General features: G+C 47.9%; 1 protein-coding gene across 2 annotated transcripts in view; it reads left to right on the forward strand.

The window, feature by feature from the left end:
* The window catches only part of LOC146199703 (NADPH-dependent quinone oxidoreductase VAT1-like), a 63,583-nt gene that overhangs the window by 39,877 nt on the left and 5,272 nt on the right, over positions 1-18,434 (forward strand). For both annotated transcript variants that reach the window (XM_084595197.1, XM_084595198.1), the window contains exons 2-5: positions 7,323-7,612; positions 8,174-8,384; positions 10,365-10,535; positions 17,613-17,702. In XM_084595197.1, the coding sequence (XP_084451323.1) occupies positions 7,343-7,612; positions 8,174-8,384; positions 10,365-10,535; positions 17,613-17,702 (742 nt within the window). In that variant the 5' untranslated portion in view covers positions 7,323-7,342. The remainder of the gene's footprint in view (positions 1-7,322; positions 7,613-8,173; positions 8,385-10,364; positions 10,536-17,612; positions 17,703-18,434) is intronic.

Here is an 18,434-nt window from a genome sequence, read left to right on the forward strand (position 1 = left end):
GCCCAGTCTCAACTGAATAACAGCACGTAAAAGGGGATTTGGGGCATCTCTAAAGAAAATATGGTGGTTAGCTAACTACCGTGCAAAGAAGTGGCATAAACCAAGACCTCCAGCACGTACTCTTCGGAACAGGTTAGTTCGGATTCTTCTTTGTCAAGAGGAACCCCACACAAACACTGCAGACACCCTATGCAACTTTTGCACATTAATACAGGAACAATGTAGCACTTTTATCACACACCACAGCTTGTTGACCGAGAAAAGGTTGCAAACTGCGGCGTCCAAACATTCAGAGGTTCATTCCGCAAAATATTCCTTTTTCTTCTCTCAATTCTTCAGCCTTATTTCGTCAATAAGGCTCACTGTCAGCGTAAAATTCAAGAAGGACCCTAAGTACTAAGGCGGAGTTGTCCATGTAACATTGGCGAATACAGTTGCGCCAAAATTCCAAGCACTTTTTCCAATTAACCACACTGTCACCTGCTTCGCAGAAAGCTTTATCTTTTCTACCAACTTTCAAAATCGTTTTGTAATTTCAGCAGAAAACAGCAACATCATTTGCGTATATTCAAGAACAAGAATCTCTTCTCTGTGCAGTCAAAATCCTGTATTGCAATTCTTGTGGAGGATACTTAAACAGACCGATTCAGTGATACAAAACAACAATGGTTAGAGAAGGCACCCTTGGCGACAGAACGTTAGAACCGAGTTCTGTTTCCAACCTTTTAGTTCACAGTAAGGTGTGTTGTGTGTGTGTGGGGGGGGGGGCTGTAAGCCATTTTCATTCCACTGATATTGTGAGTAGCCATCAGACCTGCGGTATCATTGCGCCATCCCAGCGGGCGGTTTTTACGCGACAGGTCGTTCCATCGAATAGCCCCCGCCGCTGTACACGACGCTCAGGAAAAATGTGATGGACACTTAAGATCTCACTGATGGGACAGTGAGATGGGCTGCCCCATTTGTTCCTCTTCCAGTTCATCGCGGAGTCGAAAGGCGAAGACGAAGCTTATAAGGCCGCCTAATTTTTGTTGCCGACGCTTCACCTTTATCTTCTGCCTTTGTTGCAAAGACGGGCGCGCATTGTGTTGCAGCAGCCATGGACACTTAGAACCGAGCCGTAATTATCGATTGTTCCTGCAACCGTAAATGCTACCTGACGAGCACTCAGCTGCGTTTCAGGCTAAGAGCTATGCGTCATAAAGAACGGAGCGGTGCTGCTAAAGGAATGCCTGCTCGCCACCATAGTCGATCTATAGATTTATAAGGTAAGAGGTGTTGCGATATATGTTCTTGTCCACTTATCAGTTCGCGTGTCTGATGACAAAATGCGAGGACACAGTATGGTTGCGAGGTGTTTAAGGTCCAACTTTGACGGCGTATAGTCGAAGACGGCGCATTAATGTCATCCATCTGGGATTCTTTGCCGTGCATTGATATATTGCGCAGAACACGGGCGCATTTTGGTAATCGATTTCGCAAGTCTTTGGGTTCAGTGATTGGACACTAAATGCATTAAGCCACCGCGGCTGGTCCTAAATTCGAGAACAAATCGCTTCTAGGAGCATAGCTACAGCCAAGCGATTTTCTTTCCTCCAAGGTTATAGACACATGCTGTTAAGCAGATTTTATTATACAAGCTTTGCCGAAGTGCGGAAAGCGCAATCGTACCTATACTAATTTTATTTGTAAGGGCATTGAGGTGGAGAATAAAGTTGCTAAGTTTTCACAGTAATGCTGGCAGCCGCCTGGGCAAGTCACAATTATCTAACTGTAGACAGTGTAGCAGTGCAGAAAACATTTATTAGGCTATACCTTGTATAGCCTAATAAGGTAGATTGGACAGGCTATGAAGAGAGTCCAGCCTTGTTTGACGTTCCGACAGGCCCCTGGCGAGTCGCGGTTATTATGTATCTTCAATCAGAATGTGAGGCCGCGCGAGTAATTGCGGCATCTTCTACGTGCAATGCACTGTGGACCCTGAAGGCGAGGCACGTTAACTGTGTTGCTGTTGCAGCGGCAGCAGCAAAAATGGAAACGTATTTTTTTGCGGAGAAATGAAGTTTGCGGTAGAGAGAGAGAGAGCCACGATGACTCATTGGTTGATGCGCTCGGCTAGACTCTTAATCTGGTTTCACATACGCGTCAAAAACTTTCCAGTTATAAGTGGAACTTCCATTTATAATTGGGACTTTGGGACTCTGTACTGAATCAGAGTACCCAGATTTGAAACCGACCGCGAAGGCCGCGTTTCGATTGAAGCCAGTAATAGTAGTAAAAGCATTTATTGAAACAGAGGACACTAATGCTTTAAAGGGGGCTAGTTGTTTGTTGTGTCATTTGGGGCTATAGCTGGTTGTGTTGTGTAGTTGGTTGTGTTGAGTTGTGTTGCCTTGGGGCTAGGCGGTTGTTGTTGTGTTGGGCTAGTTGTGTCTCATGTCGTGTATTTTTTTATCCCGTTTGTCTGTTTTGTCAAGTTAGCGCACTCCTTTAATTATTAAACACAGAAGAGCTTGCACCACTCAGGCCACTAGGACCCGACCCGGCCCCACTAGATCTCTCACAGATATCTCCACAGTGCGGGCAGCGCCCATCGCTCTTGAGATCAAAGTGTTTTAGATACGGTAGGACACAGAAGAGTTCCTGTCTGCAGGCACCGCATAGCTCGCTCGCTGTTCATACTTACTCGGACGCCTGGTAGGGGCCGGGTAGAGGCAGAGGCGGTGGCTGTCTCAGTAATGGATTACGATTTCTCCGAACCACGTTTGATGAGTCTCGGAGCCAGGAGAGCTAGGAGCCCGACTTGTAAGCGCTCGAACGGTCGCATGAGCGGGCTCACTGCCTCGTAGGCTCTGGCGGCTTAGGTGATGCTTGTCTGAGTTGGATCAGCGGCAGCCCGTCTTAAAATTTGGGAGTCAAGAGGTGATTTTTCGCCGGCCAGATAAATGTTCACGGGCCCGACGAGAATGCACGTGATAACTTTTCTCGATTCTTCAGATTCGCCGCAGCGACAACTATTGCAACTTCCTCCGCTCGCGTTGAATTTTTAGGACCGGAAAGATAGCCCATCGAGATTCATTCCCTGGCGGAGTACAGAAGCCGTGTAGAATCCCGTGGGCAACGGCCCTGTCATGTCCACGCAATAGACGCGCTGTTTAAATCAATATCACCTCAAGCGAGCATGACCACGCTTGTCGTCCGCTGTCGCGTGAAGTCGTGTCCATGTTACGCGGGAACGGAGCGACTCAGAACATATGACACCACAGCTCTCCGACTGCAGCCAGTTGGCAGGCCCGTGCATTTTCTTTCCCTCCTTCCTACAAATGCAACACACACAACAGTTATTGCAGCACAACATTAAAGAGCAGCTGCATCACTTTTCGAGAATTTTGGGATATTAAAGGTTTCAAATCTACATAAGCTGTAGGTAATGCATGCAAAGTGTTCTTGCGCTAGCATTCAAACTGATGGCGTAATCGACGATTACACCTCGAGCTTCTCCTCACAGCACTAAAGTTCTGCGAAGAAGTTCAGTGATGACGTCACGGACGGTACTATTTCTCATGTTCGTTGCCTTCGCCCACGTTCTGCTGCACATTTTCTGACGGTGCTAATCAACATTTCTAGGGCTTTGTTTTCGGCAGCCTTCTTTTCATTTCTTCAAACCAAGTGTGTCTATGCAGAAAACGTACCGGTACCGTCAATGACGTCATCGTGCTTCGCTGAGCAGTGCGGTGAAGCCTGATAGCCGTGGCGAATTTAATCGCTAATTGCGCCATTGTTTCAAATGCTAGCGCCAAGATATTTCGCATGCTTTAATTACAAGTTATAATCATTCAACCGCTCGAAACACATCGAAATCTAAAACTGGTGCACCTTCCCTTTAAGCATGGGGAGTACTGTATACGTGGCCAGGTTGGCCAAACCCATCTGATGTGTCAGCGCTGATTTCCTATACTCTACGTCAGCAGAGTAGGGGGGGGGGGGGGGGGGGCTAAGAACACACGTGTCACCCTAATGAATTGTGATGAGCAATAATTAAAGGTTATCTGTAAATTGTGGGGAACATGCAGAAATCTTACATTTGACTGAATTAGAAATATCGCCTCTATCGATTTCTTCCTTTATAACGTGATTATCAAAATCATTTCAGGGTCATTGAAACCGGTTATGATGATGCTTTCTGTCTGTGTCAGTCTGCCTTGACTCCTTGAGCACATACCACCTGGTTCATAGTGCGTTCTGCATAATTATCTGTACAATCGCAAACACCATAAGAAAATAGGCAAGGGTCAGGTAGCGTCATTCTTCAGAAAGGTCGGAAACGTCGACAATAATCTGTGTGTGTGTGTGTGTGTGTGTGTGTGTGTGTGTGTGTGTGTGTGTGTGTGTGTGTGTGTGTGTGTGTGTGTGTGTGTGTGTGTGTGTGTGTGTGTGTGTGTGTGTGTGTGTGTGTGTGTGTGTGTGTGTGTGTGTGTGTGTGTGTGTGTGTGTGTGTGTGTGTGTGTGTGTGTGTGTGTGTGTGTGTGTGTGTGTGTGTGTGTGTGTGTGTGTGTGTGTGTGTGTGTGTGTGTGTGTGTGTGTGTGTGTGTGTGTGTGTGTGTGTGTGTGTGTGTGTGTGTGTGTGTGTGTGTGTGTGTGTGTGTGTGTGTGTGTGTGTGTGTGTGTGTGTGTGTGTGTGTGTGTGTGTGTGTGTGTGTGTGTGTGTGTGTGTGTGTGTGTGTGTGTGTGTGTGTGTGTGTGTGTGTGTGTGTGTGTGTGTGTGTGTGTGTGTGTGTGTGTGTGTGTGTGTGTGTGTGTGTGTGTGTGTGTGTGTGTGTGTGTGTGTGTGTGTGTGTGTGTGTGTGTGTGTGTGTGTGTGTGTGTGTGTGTGTGTGTGTGTGTGTGTGTGTGTGTGTGTGTGTGTGTGTGTGTGTGTGTGTGTGTGTGTGTGTGTGTGTGTGTGTGTGTGTGTGTGTGTGTGTGTGAGAGAGAGAGAGAGAGAGAGAGAGAGAGAGAGCGAAACACTGATCAGGAGCCAAATTCTCAACCCATTTTGTGTATATGCTCTGTGTACTGTGAATGTCTCCAGAGTGGAGACATTCTCTCGCACGTACATCGTGTTCTCAGCGCGCGCAGCACTCCGATAACACGCGCGGTTGCCGCCACGGGTAAGCGGGAGGGGGTTGGGGAAAGGAGCGCGCGGCCCCAGCTGTGAAGCTGGTTACAGGGACAACGCCGCCGACTGCGAAACGCAGGAACGGGCGTCAAAGAGCTGCGCTCTAAAAGTACGTATCTTACGTGAGGATGAATAGCCTGGAATGCATGCACTAGAGAGACACAAGGACAGGACCGCAGACCTTTCCAGAAAGTGATGTCTGGGCGTCGCCATCTTGCTCGCTGGACTGTTTGTGCAACTGTTGCAAGGACACTGTGCCTTTTCTTGACAGTCCACGTAACAGGCTTCAGGCATACGAGCACTTTTAGAACGCAATGCCGAATGCCCTTCAGAGGAAACCCTGGAACCATAAATGTCGACCTGCTGTAATGACGTTGTGGACAATGGCTTTACACTTGCTGGCCACCTGCGATACCACGCTCATGTTTAAGGCTGTTGACAGTGTTAGGTTTTTTTACAGTATAGTTCTTGACGCCACTCGCTCGAGGGCATTCTTTGAAAGGCATCCGTCGGTGCGTTCATATGGTATATCGACTATAAAAATCAATCATGCTTGAGAAAACATGCCAGAGAAGCTATTGGACCAAAATTGGCAGCTTTTTTTTTTTTTATAGCTGGGGCTTGATTTCAGTTCCAATATCGAACTTGAATAAAGCCCTTGTGTTCGCTTCATTTCTCGCATGCATGGATTGTTCTCTTGAAAGTTCTTCATTAAGGGCTCCTGACTTAATTAAAATGCATTTTAATTAGCACAGCGATATATACAACACGAAAGAACGCTAGCGACTGGCTGTGGTAGTTTGCATCTTTTCGTGTCGCCTGATATCTCCTTGACAACGCGGTCAGCGAAGAAACTTTTTTTTTCTTCCATGCGACAGTATACGGGAACGAGAGAGGATGAAAAAGGGGAGAGCAGATACGTAAGCATGTCGCATGTGACAACTTGAATAAGCGAAATTGAAACCTGGGCTCAAAGTCGGCATAGTGCTAAGTTAGAAGACTTCTCCGTGCTCTAGGCGGTTTAACTGCGCAAGAAGCGTGTCGAGCCGCTGGCTTATAATTAAGGCATTCAATCTGTGTGAAGCCATTAAAAGCGATAACGAGATGTGATAATGGCGGACAAGAAATCGAGATATTACTGGCTGGGCGCATCGCCAAGGAAGGTTTAAACCCTTAGGGCCAATATGATGCACGACCAGGGCCCGTATTCAGATTTTCTATCGTGCCGTTTTTGCCATTTTCGCCCCTATCTGATTGGTGAAAACGCTGGAAGCGGAAGTGGTGGCAATCAAACTGACATTCGCTTCCGTTGTTTCCACCAATCAGGCGACTCTAAGCGAGGGCGAAAACGACAGTTCTGAAAAAGACGCAAGCTCGAAATACAGTTCCAAGCCTGGCCTATTTCCCCCGTGAATATTATTTTAAGCCCCTTCTTTACAGTATACGGTCTACTGTTAAAGGGAAGATGAGACGATGTGGCTGCCGGGTTTTACAAAGCATTCATGAGAGAGGCGGCGACAAACAATCGCACAAGGTGCTGCAGTAAGCACGGCCGGCTGCTCTTTCCGAACATGCACATTCAGTTCAGTCGTTCAGTCGTGTCCGACTCTTCGTGACCCTATGGACCATGTCACATCACGCTTTCCGGTCTCTCACTATCTTCCTAACATCACATAACTTCATCTGCAATGCCTCGAGGATGCCATCTAACCATCGCGTTCGCTGCCTACCCCTTCTCCGGCGACCCTCAACCTTTCCCAACATCAAATCTTTCTCCAGCGACTCCTCTCTTCTCATCAGATGACCAAAGTAGCTGAGCTTTAACTTTAGAATTTGACCCTCCAATGAGCAGTCAGGGTTTATGGTCGACAATATCGACTGATTTGACCTCTGGCAGTCCAAGCAACTCTCAAGAGTCTTCGCCAGCACCACAATTCAAACGCGTCAGTTCTTCGACGGTCAGCCTTTTTCACAGTCCAACTGCACATAGTTCCGGCCATTCTGGCCAGTTGTCGGCTCCAGCGTTTTGCAAAGTGTTTAGGCGAGGCGATGGCACGTTCCCTTTAACAGTGGACCGTACTGTACATTGTAGCCGCATCGGTTACATTTAGGCCCCGAAGAAAGACGTAGGCATCCTTCCTGATGCACGGCGCCGTTCTCGCAGGGGCGTATCCGAGAGCGAGCATGGCCGAACCGAGCGTGCGCTCCGAGGTCGTCTTGACGGGCTTCGGCGGCTACGACAAGCTGACGGTGCGCGAGAGTGAGGCCCCGGCCAGAGCATCGCTGCGCGACGACGAGCTGCTGGTCCGTGTCAAGGCGTGCGGGGCCAACTTCGCCGACAACTACGTCCGCATTGGCCTCTACGTGCACGGACACAAGCGGCCTCCGTTCGTCCTGGGAATGGAGGCCGCCGGGGATGTGCTCCGGGTCGGCAGTGACGTCACTCGCTTCAAGGTACCATTACTTTCGTCAGTATTTGTACTGAATGTGGCGTTGCACGTGGATGCTTCTTTTGCGTAAGGTACCGGGTCGTCCGCATACAATTTTCATGCAGATGAGGGATTCCGTTGTGTATATTTCTTAGTGCCTCGTTATGACTAGGTACTCATACCGGTTTGTGTAAAATAACTCGGTACTCAATTGGATTTATTTCGGGCGTTTTACAGAAGTGTACGAGAAAATGAACTTTGGATATTTCTTTTTGTGTGTGCCTGCAATGAGCGAAGCTCTTTTGCTAAAAAGTAAATGAGCAGCAGTCCCGCTTTTGTTCAACCTTCCTTATTACGGTTATTGTGGCTAGATACCTGGTTTGGCTTAACCGAACATAGCGTAACATCACCTGCCCCATAAAAGAAAGAACCTGATCCAACTAAACCCTGAGTGGAAGCTGTGTAGCTTATATCACCCGACTTGGACTTCTCATGTGCTTCTCATGCAGATCGTTATTACAGCATAGCTAAACCAGCGTGTCAACATAGTAAAAGTGTTTCGCTGGACCCGTTCGCGTTGGCGCAGGCTGGCGATCGCGTGATGTGCTGGTGTTTCACATACGGCTTGTGGACGAACCTGGCAGTGGTACCCGAGCGAGACTGCTTCGCCATCCCGCGTGGCATGAGCTACAGCGAGGCGGCCGCCTTCCCCATCAACTACGCCACCGCCTACCTCGCCATCTGCGACTATGGGGGTCTTCGCAAGGGTCACAAGGTGCTCGTACAGGCAGCTGCAGGTATGAACCCCACGCATTACACTTTTTTAACTGCTCTCTTATGTAATCGTGGTCTGCGTGAATTGAACACGAAAGAGACATAGCCGGCGTATGCTGATGCACAGCAAAGAATAAGGATGGTAACTGAAAAGAAACTTGGGATCACTGCAGAAATTGCTTTAGAACAATGCGAAAGCATTGTTCCGTTGGTGTGGCGTTGGTGGCTCCGAGTCGACGCCTTTCTACATCAACTTACCCGAATGGCATAGCTCAGCTCATTTTGCCTCATGACCCATGACTCGTGAATTGCATGACTCGACACTTTCATGTCATGTTACGATACAACAATTCTTTATACCAAGATTTACAACTCTCATCCTGTCATTTATTGATGATGCCCCTTGGTGATGACGTCGCGAGGGCACCAACTTCTGGGGACACAGTTTGCAAACACTTCAATGCCAACATAGTCTATTAAAGCTTTCGCATTATAAGTTAGTGTGAAAATTCACTTTCATGCTGGCCCGATACCATAGCGTCCTGTTGCGCTAAAGCTCGGAGAAAGCGTGGCTGCACATGTGATTGCGCTTGAGTGCGATTGCAGAACAAAGTGCTGGAACAAAATTTCTAGCGAACAGTGCGAGAACTAGTCGCGTTTGCACAAGAGTTAAAATGACGATAAGTTACGGGTTAAAATGACGTTGCGATATTCCACTGACTCCAAGGAAGTCATATGAGTGATATTCTTCGATATTGATTAATGTAAAATAGTAATGTAATCGTGGAAATAAATGATTAGAAAGTCGAAGAAAAAGCGACCACATGCCGTGGGTAGAATAAAAAATTAGAAGGGTTCAACAGCTGCGGGTGATCGAGCGTTCTTCTTCTTCTTCTTCTCCTCCTTCTACTTCTTCTTTTTCTTCTTTTTCTCCTTCGCAATTAGACGCGGCTCTCGCGCATGCGCATAACGGGCGGGGCACACTCACGCGAAACAAAAAATTTAAATGTCGCGGATTCTGATCCCACCGGCGGCATGTAGTTGTTTTTTCTTCTAGTTTCTAATAATTCATCTCCATGATTACATTATCATTTCACACTGGTCAACACCAAAAAAAAAAAAAAAGAAACATGATTGATATCAGTGGCTGTTGCCTCCCTTTCCATGTACTTAACATAGCAAAAGGAAAAAAACAAACAGCAAGGGTTAGATAGCATAACTGTAACTCTGTACAGTGCCCACTGATGTATTGTTTGCAATTAAAATTTAACTTTCAAAAAGCTCGCTGTTGCAAGTTACTGCAGCGCTGCATCGTTTTGAGCTATAGTCACCTGTTGCATCCTTCGAGGAAGCATTCGGGTGGTCATATCATTTCCGAAATGATGGTGACGTTCGATAATTGCGGCTGTATACTTGTGGCTGTGCCTTGTTTGCGATGATGAAAATAGCGGCTACAATGGGTTGGGTGGGTAATAAGAGAGAAAAGCACTCGTATTATTTATTTGGTTGCACGCGCTCACTGCTTAAAACAATCCCGGATTGTCTTCAGCAACTTTCGCTCATATGTTAGATCCGAGGAAGGAATTAATTGAATTAATTGCTGATTTAGCTGCTTTTCACCGAAATTAGACTGTTGAAAAGAACCTCGCTTTTCATAGTGCGCGCACCATTTCCCCTCTGTTCATTTACAATGCGCTTACAATGTATATAAAAGCCAACCTGCCACAGTACATTTTCTGATCCTGAGCGACGTCGCGTTATGCCGTAACAACACTTCGAAAGAAGCGTCCCGCTTTGGTCTCCGCTTAGGAGACAATTTGGCGTCGCTTATTAGCATATTCGTAGTTTTAGCGCTTAGGTTCCGCTGTCATGGCCATTCGTGTTTACCACCTATGGACTTTATCACGTGAGTGGAGACGTGAGAAAACGTTCTTTGTTCGGACTGAGATTTTCTAGTCACCGTGGCGCTGTCTGATATTGGCCGTGCGTGCTTTCTTCGCAAGGCGGCGTGGGATGGGCTGCCACTCAGCTGTGCCACACCGTAGAGGATGTGACTGTGTTCGGGACTTCGTCGGCGTCCAAGTTCTCTCTCACGCAGCAGAACGGAGTCACGTACGCGATAGACTACCACGCGGAAGATTTCGTAGCCGCCGTGAAAAGAATTGAGCCCAAAGGTAGGTACAGTCTGCATGGCGTTTATGCATGCCCGCAGAAAGCGCTGCGTTACGATTGCATAAACGAAAAAATGAACTGACCAATAGTTGCACTCGCCTGTCGAAACACGAAGCCATGCTTGGCTTTTTTCGTGCGTGATTTCATTTTTGGACGTTAGCGCCCAACATATTTCGTTTAATTCTTTTCTTGAATTTAGCTCCGAGGAAAGAAATAAGGATTGTGCGTTATTTAGCCGGGCATGTACCTATGTGGCAGTCAGAAGTGCAGCAACAGCTTGGGTCTTGCCAAATGCTGATGCCGCTCACAGTGTTTAGTAACTGTAAGAAGGGTGTAGAAGCCCACCTGAACGGGACCTTGCTCTATCACTCATTGATCGGCGTAAGACAGAGACATGTGAACAGTGAAGGCAGTAGGCAAGGGGACAAAGCAGTCAGCATGGCGCACCCGTTGTGTCTTGTCAATTTAACGTGCCGACGCGCATCTGTCTTATCACGCGAAGCGTATACAGCTCGTTCGGTCAAAAAGTCGTCGGCGCTTCTCATGTCCGAAATATTCGCGCGGAAAAATCCTGATTGGTCTACAAGGTTGTGACGTCACATCCGCATGACCTCTTGCGGGAAATTCAAGCACTCCACTTCCCAAATAAAGCTATATAAGGAATCGAGGAAGTGTCCAAATTAACCAAAATTGGCGAGGAGGTCCTCTAATTAAGGTTGATATTATAAGCAATTCAATGAAATAAATCTGTCTATGTTCGGATTCAAACCCAGGTCCTCTGCATGCCAGACGGACACGCAACCCATACGCCACGAAGGGTTCTTTTTTTTTTTTTTTTCTTATTGCCGGTAACAAAAGTTCAGATAACAATAAAACTAGTTAGCCTAACTTTGGCTGACGTGAAAAATTAAAACTGCTTAATGCGCACCAGTTCATCAAATACACTTATCCACGCAGGTGACTCAGGGAGCGCCAGGTAGATTTCCCGCATGTAAGCCACACTGTGAACGAAGTTTTCACGAACGGAACGAACATGAACATCTGCATGGCGCACTGCCATTCTATTCAACCAGGTACTGTGGAGGCTCAGGAGCATACACGTGTCTAGGGGCACGTCACCATGGCTCTCGACAGGAAGAAACTTGTTCCCGTGTGACGTTATGGGCAACTGTTTATTTAGACTTCGCTGTAAAATGCCCCAGTGGAATACTGCATCCGCCTAAGTCACTTTGGGACATTAAACCCCACAAACCTACTGCATCCCAGCAGTCTATAAATATATGTTCGATGGTTTCTGGATTTTTTTTCCTGTTTTTTTTTTTTACAGGGTAAGCAATTAGTATTTCAGGATACAAATATGCCTTTCTGATACAGTCGTACCTTTACTGGAAGTGTATTCGGATGCAACTTAAAGAAGAAATATATAACACTAGCCCTTAAAGGCATTCTCTTAACTCTCTTTAACACATCTTTCCCTGGGCCTTCACAGTAAACTGACCTGTACAATCGAGTTGGTAACAGTTTATCTAGTAAATCTGAGTACAATTTTCATTTCCTCACAGAGCATAAGTTATCCATACTGAACTATGCGTGCAACAGCGGAAGGAAACTGTAGTGTATCTTTATCGCATTGTCACGACACTGCATTTCTTGCGCCATCACTTATCAGCCACGCAAGTAGCGGTGGGCGTATCACTCGTTCTTCATGCTATAAAAACGGCTGTGCATCAATAAAGATTGTTCAGTTCCACCCTGGCGTCCGACTGAGTTACAACAGCTGGCGACGAGGCGGCGACGGTGACGGCCGGCGATGGCCGTCGGCAGGATCGGCGAGTACCGTCTCGGCACGAACGCGTCATGGGACGAATACGTCGAGCGCCTGGAAATGTTCTGCGAAGCGAACCAGATAACGAAGGAAGAGCAGAAGAGGGCAGTCCTGCTGAGTTGCTGCGGCGAAGAGGCGTACGGGCTCATCGTAACTTTGGTGAAGCCAGCAAGACCGACAACAGCAACTTACGATGAAATTAAGACAGCGGTTCGCAAGCACCTGCATCCGAGGCCTTCAGAGCTGTACGCAAGATTTTTGTTCTACAGAAGAAACCAGGCTGCCGAGGAATCTGTTGCGGACTACGTAACGGCGCTGCGGAAGCTAGCCGAAGACTGCGGGTTCAGCGACAAGCAACTCCCACTGGACATCATGATGCGGGATCGTTTCGTATGTGGTCTCCAAAACGAAGGAGTTCAGCAGCGACTACTCGCAGAAAGCGACCTTACATTTACGGTTGCATACGACTTGGCCGCGACCGCAGAAGCAACAGCCAAGCAACAGCAAGACATACGGAAGCAAGGCCGAGACGAGACAGCGGACAACCAGGGTGTGATACAAGTAACCCGCCCGAAACAAGCCTTCAAGAGAGAGAGCTGGAACTGCTACCGGTGCAACGGTAAGCACGCTCCTCATTTATGCCGTTTCAGAAAAGCGACATGCTTCAAATGCAAAAACGTTGGCCACATAGCAAAGGCTTGCCGTTCAAAAGACGAACCTAGAGAGGCCCGGAAGACCATACGTCAGGAAAAAAGGGCAAATAACGACAAGGGCGTGTACGAAATGAGTGCATTATTTTCACTCTGCGAAGTGAATGAGCAGGACCAGAAGTTCATTGTTCAAGTCGTAATTGAAGGGCATGAAGTCCCGATGGAGGTTGATTCCGGAGCGTCGTGCTCAATTGTGAGTGAAGACACATTTCGAGCAATCGAGGGAAGCGGGTGTAAAATTCCGCTGAAAGATTCCGGAACAACTATCGTAACATGGTCCAAAGAGGCGTTACCTGTTTTGGGTCGTGCAGTAGTCTTTGTGGAATTCAAAGGCCGGAAGGCAAAGCTACCTTTGCTGGTAGTAAAGAAGCAAGGCAACAGCCTTATTGGACGAAACTGGTTTACTCCGTTAGGCATTGGCTTGCGAGGAATCCAACAAATGAGCGTGGAAGACGTGCCTTCAAGATTTTGTGAAGTGTTTCGCAGGGACCTTCCTGGCTTCAACGGACCCCCAGTTCATATCGAGCTGAAAGACTACGCCCAACCAGTGTTTCTCAAAAGTCGACCAGTGCCACTGGCACTCAAGGATGCCGTGGCCGAAGAAATTGACCGCTTGGTGCAACAAGGCGTATGGGAACCCGTTGAATACTCAAACTGGGCTACGCCACTGGTAGTGGTAAGAAAAAAAGACGGCACTTTGCGTTTGTGCGGCGACTATCGTAGCACAGTAAACAAGTCTCTAAAAAACAGCGGGTACCTACTGCCCACTACAATGGAAATGCTGACTACTTTGGGTTCAAGCAAGTGGTTTACTAAGCTAGATCTAGCCCAGGCTTATCAACAGCTTACGCTAGACGACGAGTCGGCTGAGGTGCTCACAGTTAACACGATTAAAGGACTTTTCAAGGTTAAACGTTTACCTTTTGGTATCTCAGTGGCTCCGTGGGTGTTTCAACGCGTCATCGACACACTCTTAGCAGGCATTCCCGGCGTGAAAGCTTATCTCGATGACATCTTGATATCTGGAAGCAATGCCGAGGAGCACGCCGAGCGATTGCAGACCGTACTAGAGCGTCTTCAGAAGGCACAGCTAAGAGTAAATAAAGAAAAGTGTGAATTCAAACAAACAAGCATTGAATTTTTGGGTCACAAGATTGATGACGCAGGCATACACCCCGGTCAAAGCAAGACGGACGCCATCCAGCAAGCGCCGGCGCCCAAGAGCAAGAGAGAGCTGCAAGCTTTCTTGGGGTTGCTCAATTTTTACAGCAGTTTCCTCAAGGGAAAGACGGAAGCGGCCGAGCCACTGTACAGACTCCTCGATCGTGACCATGAATGGGAGTGGACAGGTGAGCACCAATGTGCCTTTGACAAGCTGAAACAATTGCTCAGCTCAGACTCTGTACTAGCTCCTTATGACAGCAAGCGTCCTTTGGTTTTGTGTTGCGACGCATCTCCTGTTGGGGTGGGGGCAGTACTAGCTCATCGTGCAGATGATGGAAAAGAGCAGCCTATTGCCTATGCTTCACGAACTCTTGGCTGTAGTGAGCGAAACTATGCCCAAATTGATAAAGAGGGATTGGCTGTGGTATTCGGCGTAAAAAGGTTCCACCAGTATCTGGCAGGACGAGAATTTACGGTGATAACTGATCACAAGCCGCTACTCGGCTTGTTTAACCCAGACAAGCGAGTGCCCGAAGTTCTGTCGCCCAGAATGCTTCGTTGGATTTTGTTGTTGTCTGCATATAACTATCGCTTGGAGTACAGACGAGGCGAAGACAACGCCAATGCCGATGCACTTAGTCGTCTGCCAGCTCCGGGAGACGAAGATGAGCCACAACCACCTGGAGACGTGCTGCTGTTAGAAGCTGTTGAAGACGCGCCACTGCAGGCGACGGACATCGCAAAGCTGATCAAGACGGACAAAGTCCTATCCACGGTAAAGGAATGGCTGCTCAGTGGCTGGCCTTCAACGCAACTGGACAGCAAGTTCGCGCCTTACGAGGTGAGGAAGACTGAATTGTCTCTGCATCGTGATTGCGTACTGTGGGGGAATCGCGTAGTCATTCCGAACGCAGCTAGAGAAAGGGTGCTTCAACTCCTGCATGCCAATCACCCAGGGATGAGTGCCATGAAAGCTTCAGCTAGAGGACTCATGTGGTGGCCGAAAATGGACCACGAAATTGAGGAATTCGTGCGGCACTGTCAACCATGCCAGAGTAATCGGCAAAGCGATCCGAAGGCTCCAGTGCATTTTTGGATAAAGCCAGATCAACCTTGGAGTCGACTACACATTGACTTCGCGGGCCCCGTCAAGGGAGAAGTATTTTTAGTCGTAGTGGACGCATATAGCAACTGGGCAGAGGTCGAAATCATGCCTTCCATGAAGGCTACGGCGGTTATCACCAGTTTAAGAAAGATGTTCGCGACTCATGGCGTGCCAGATGTTATCGTTTCAGATAACGGCACAGCCTTCACAAGCTCAGAGATGCAAACATTTTTGAAGTGTAATGGTGTGCGTGCAGTTTTCACTGCACCTTATCATCCAGCCAGCAACGGCAGGGCGGAGAGGATGGTAAGAGAAGTTAAAGAAGCATTAAAGAAGCAGCAGGAAGGGTCGACGCAGTGCAAGATTTCGCGGTTCCTGTTTAAACAGCACACGACGCCGCATGCCATCACAGGGAAATCTCCGGCAGAGTTGATGTTCGGGCGTAGGCTGAGGACAGCGTTGGACAAGCTTCATCCGGATAGGCAACACGTGCCTGAGCTCCCACGGCCAGATACTAAAAGGTTTCGTGTCGGTGACTCAGTTTATGCTAAAAGCTTTTGTCCAGGTCCAAGGTGGAAAGCGGCCAGGGTTGTGGCTGTGAGAGGCCCTGTGTCGTACACGGTTCTGCTGGACAACGGTGAGCGCCATCACAGGCACCGGAACCAGTTGAGGTGCGCCTGGACCAGACCCGAGCCTGACCAACTCACAAGTGCGGACTACCACGTCAGGCTCCCTCCTACTGCCAGGCGGCCAGAGAAATCGCCTGCCACCGCGGAAGCAACGCCGGAAGCACGTTCAGGTCAAGCTACACAGGAATCAATCGAACCGAGAAGATCAGCACGTGTTCGACGACCTGTTGTGCGTTACGGCAATAATGATTAGCCAACATCATGATTGTGTTAATAATCTTAGGGGAAAGGAATGTAGTGTATCTTTATCGCATCGTCACGACACTGCATTTCTTGCGCCATCACTTATCAGCCACGCAAGTAGCGGTGGGCGTATCACTCGTTCTTCATGCTATAAAAACGGCTGTGCATCAATAAAGATTGTTCAGTTCCACCCTGGCGTCCGACTGAGTTACAACAGAAACAACTTCATGAAATCAATAGTGGTGGCAATAAATGCAGGAAGCACTTTTGCCTGTCGAACGTGCATTATTGTACGCAAAAAAAAAAAAAAAAAAAAAAAAAACTATCACTTTGGTCACGCAGAGAAAAAAAAAAAAAACTCGACACTATCTGCCTTATAAACAAATGAGAAAGACCAAGTCCTGCATCATGAACCGGATGAATAAGATTGGTGGAGCCGACCCTCTCCCAAGTTGATCCCCATATGAATACCGCAAACACCCGGGGCATTCTCTGCACATTTGTTCTGGACATGAACGATACCTGTGGACATGATAACCGGCCGCGCGTGTTATCCGATTGCTGCGCGCTCCTGCCAGTGCAGTGCCACCACCGTTTGCCGCTATGTGTACCCCCCCCCCCCCTTTCTGCGTGGCGGCGACGGTGTTCTCCAAGTTATTCGGTTGCCGAAGCGCCGGCTCGCTATCAGCGAATCACGGTGCGTGCATCCCAAGTCGAAACGCAGGTACGTGATTCGCTAGCGACGTCAGCGGCATCAGTGAGTCGCTGCTATCTATTCGTCGTCCAATGCTCCTATGGGCCCACGCGCTGCCTCCCGCAACCTTCATTTCTCCGACCACAAAGCTTCTTTCATGACAGCTAAGAACTGTTAGTGGAGTGTTTCTTGGAAGAATACGCGTGAAAAATAAAAACAAAAATTGTCTGTACATACATATCTTGCTGGAAATATTTGCCTCGATCTATCAAAAAGCTGGAACAGCTGATGAGCTGCGCTAAAATTTCGCATTAAGAAGTAACGTAATCATCGGCATTTTTTTTTTTTTTTGTTTCAGTGTTGGGTACAACTGGCAGTACTTCGTGCAGACGTTGGTATTTCGTGAAAGGCTGAGGCTGTTGTGTCGATGTTGGACCGCGAAAGTCACATATGTACAACCCAAGCTCAGCCCAGCCAACTATCAAAATAGGTTAAGCTTGGCTTTTCTTGGTCGGGATAGCGACGCTAGCGCGAATTTGTGCTGAAGTTTTGCCTCCTGTGAATGCCATGCTTGGTCGTCTGAAGTGGAGATTCGGTGCGCTTACGTCAGTTTTGTTAACGCCTCGTTGCCGAGTGTGCGTCGCATGGCGTGAGTTTAAAATAAGTAAAGGCGCGCATTGATGAGACGAGGCGTGGCGCTTCATTGCAGGCGTTGACATCATCCTGGACTGCCTCTCTGGAGGAGAGTTCACCCGTGGTCTGACCTTGCTCAAGCCCATGGGACGCGCCATTCACATCGGTCAGCTTTCTCGTTATTTTTATTGTTTGAGCAAGTTCGCATACGCGCTCGGTTTGTGTCATGGTCATGTAGAGATAGTAAAGTAAAGCGTGACCATGACATGCTATTGTCATTCTTCTCCCTCTCTTAGAGCGAATTGTGTGCGTAAAGCAAGCGTTTCAACCTCATACTTTTTTCGACAAGAAAAGCTACGCAGAATCAGCAAAATAATGAGAGCGATGCGTGTACATGCTCAGGATCGCGTATCATATATGACGTGCTGTACGCGCGTGCATGCATAAGTAATTGAACCATGAACGAGCCGCATTCGGCACTCACTGTTCCAACAATTTAGGGAGTATACCTCTTCTCTAGATCGCGTCATTTGTTAGCAATTTGTTAGTTCCAAGGTATTGCGAGCAAAAGGAAGCGACGGGAAATACTACACCGCGGTGGATTGTCGCTGCATAGCGATCGTTATGTGAGCCCATTCGAAAAGGATGGCGTTAAAGCTACTCTTCTCGACACGCACACCAAGGGCGACGCTTAGACTTCAGTCAAAGTTTACGTATTTCTGCGGTACTCCCATATGCATGAAAACGAGGTGAGGCATACTATAGTATGAAAACGGCTTTATGCCTATTTCGAGACGGTGGTGAATTCTTTGTGGTCTTTAAAGTAAAACATGGCATTTTTCGACGCGATAATGCGAAACTTATGCTTTATTTTTCAAGAGTTTGTCACAGTCTAGCC

This window comes from Amblyomma maculatum, chromosome 2 (genome assembly GCF_055883805.1).
Source record: "Amblyomma maculatum isolate TAMU_Amacu chromosome 2, ASM5588380v1, whole genome shotgun sequence".
Classification (NCBI taxonomy): domain Eukaryota; kingdom Metazoa; phylum Arthropoda; class Arachnida; order Ixodida; family Ixodidae; genus Amblyomma; species Amblyomma maculatum.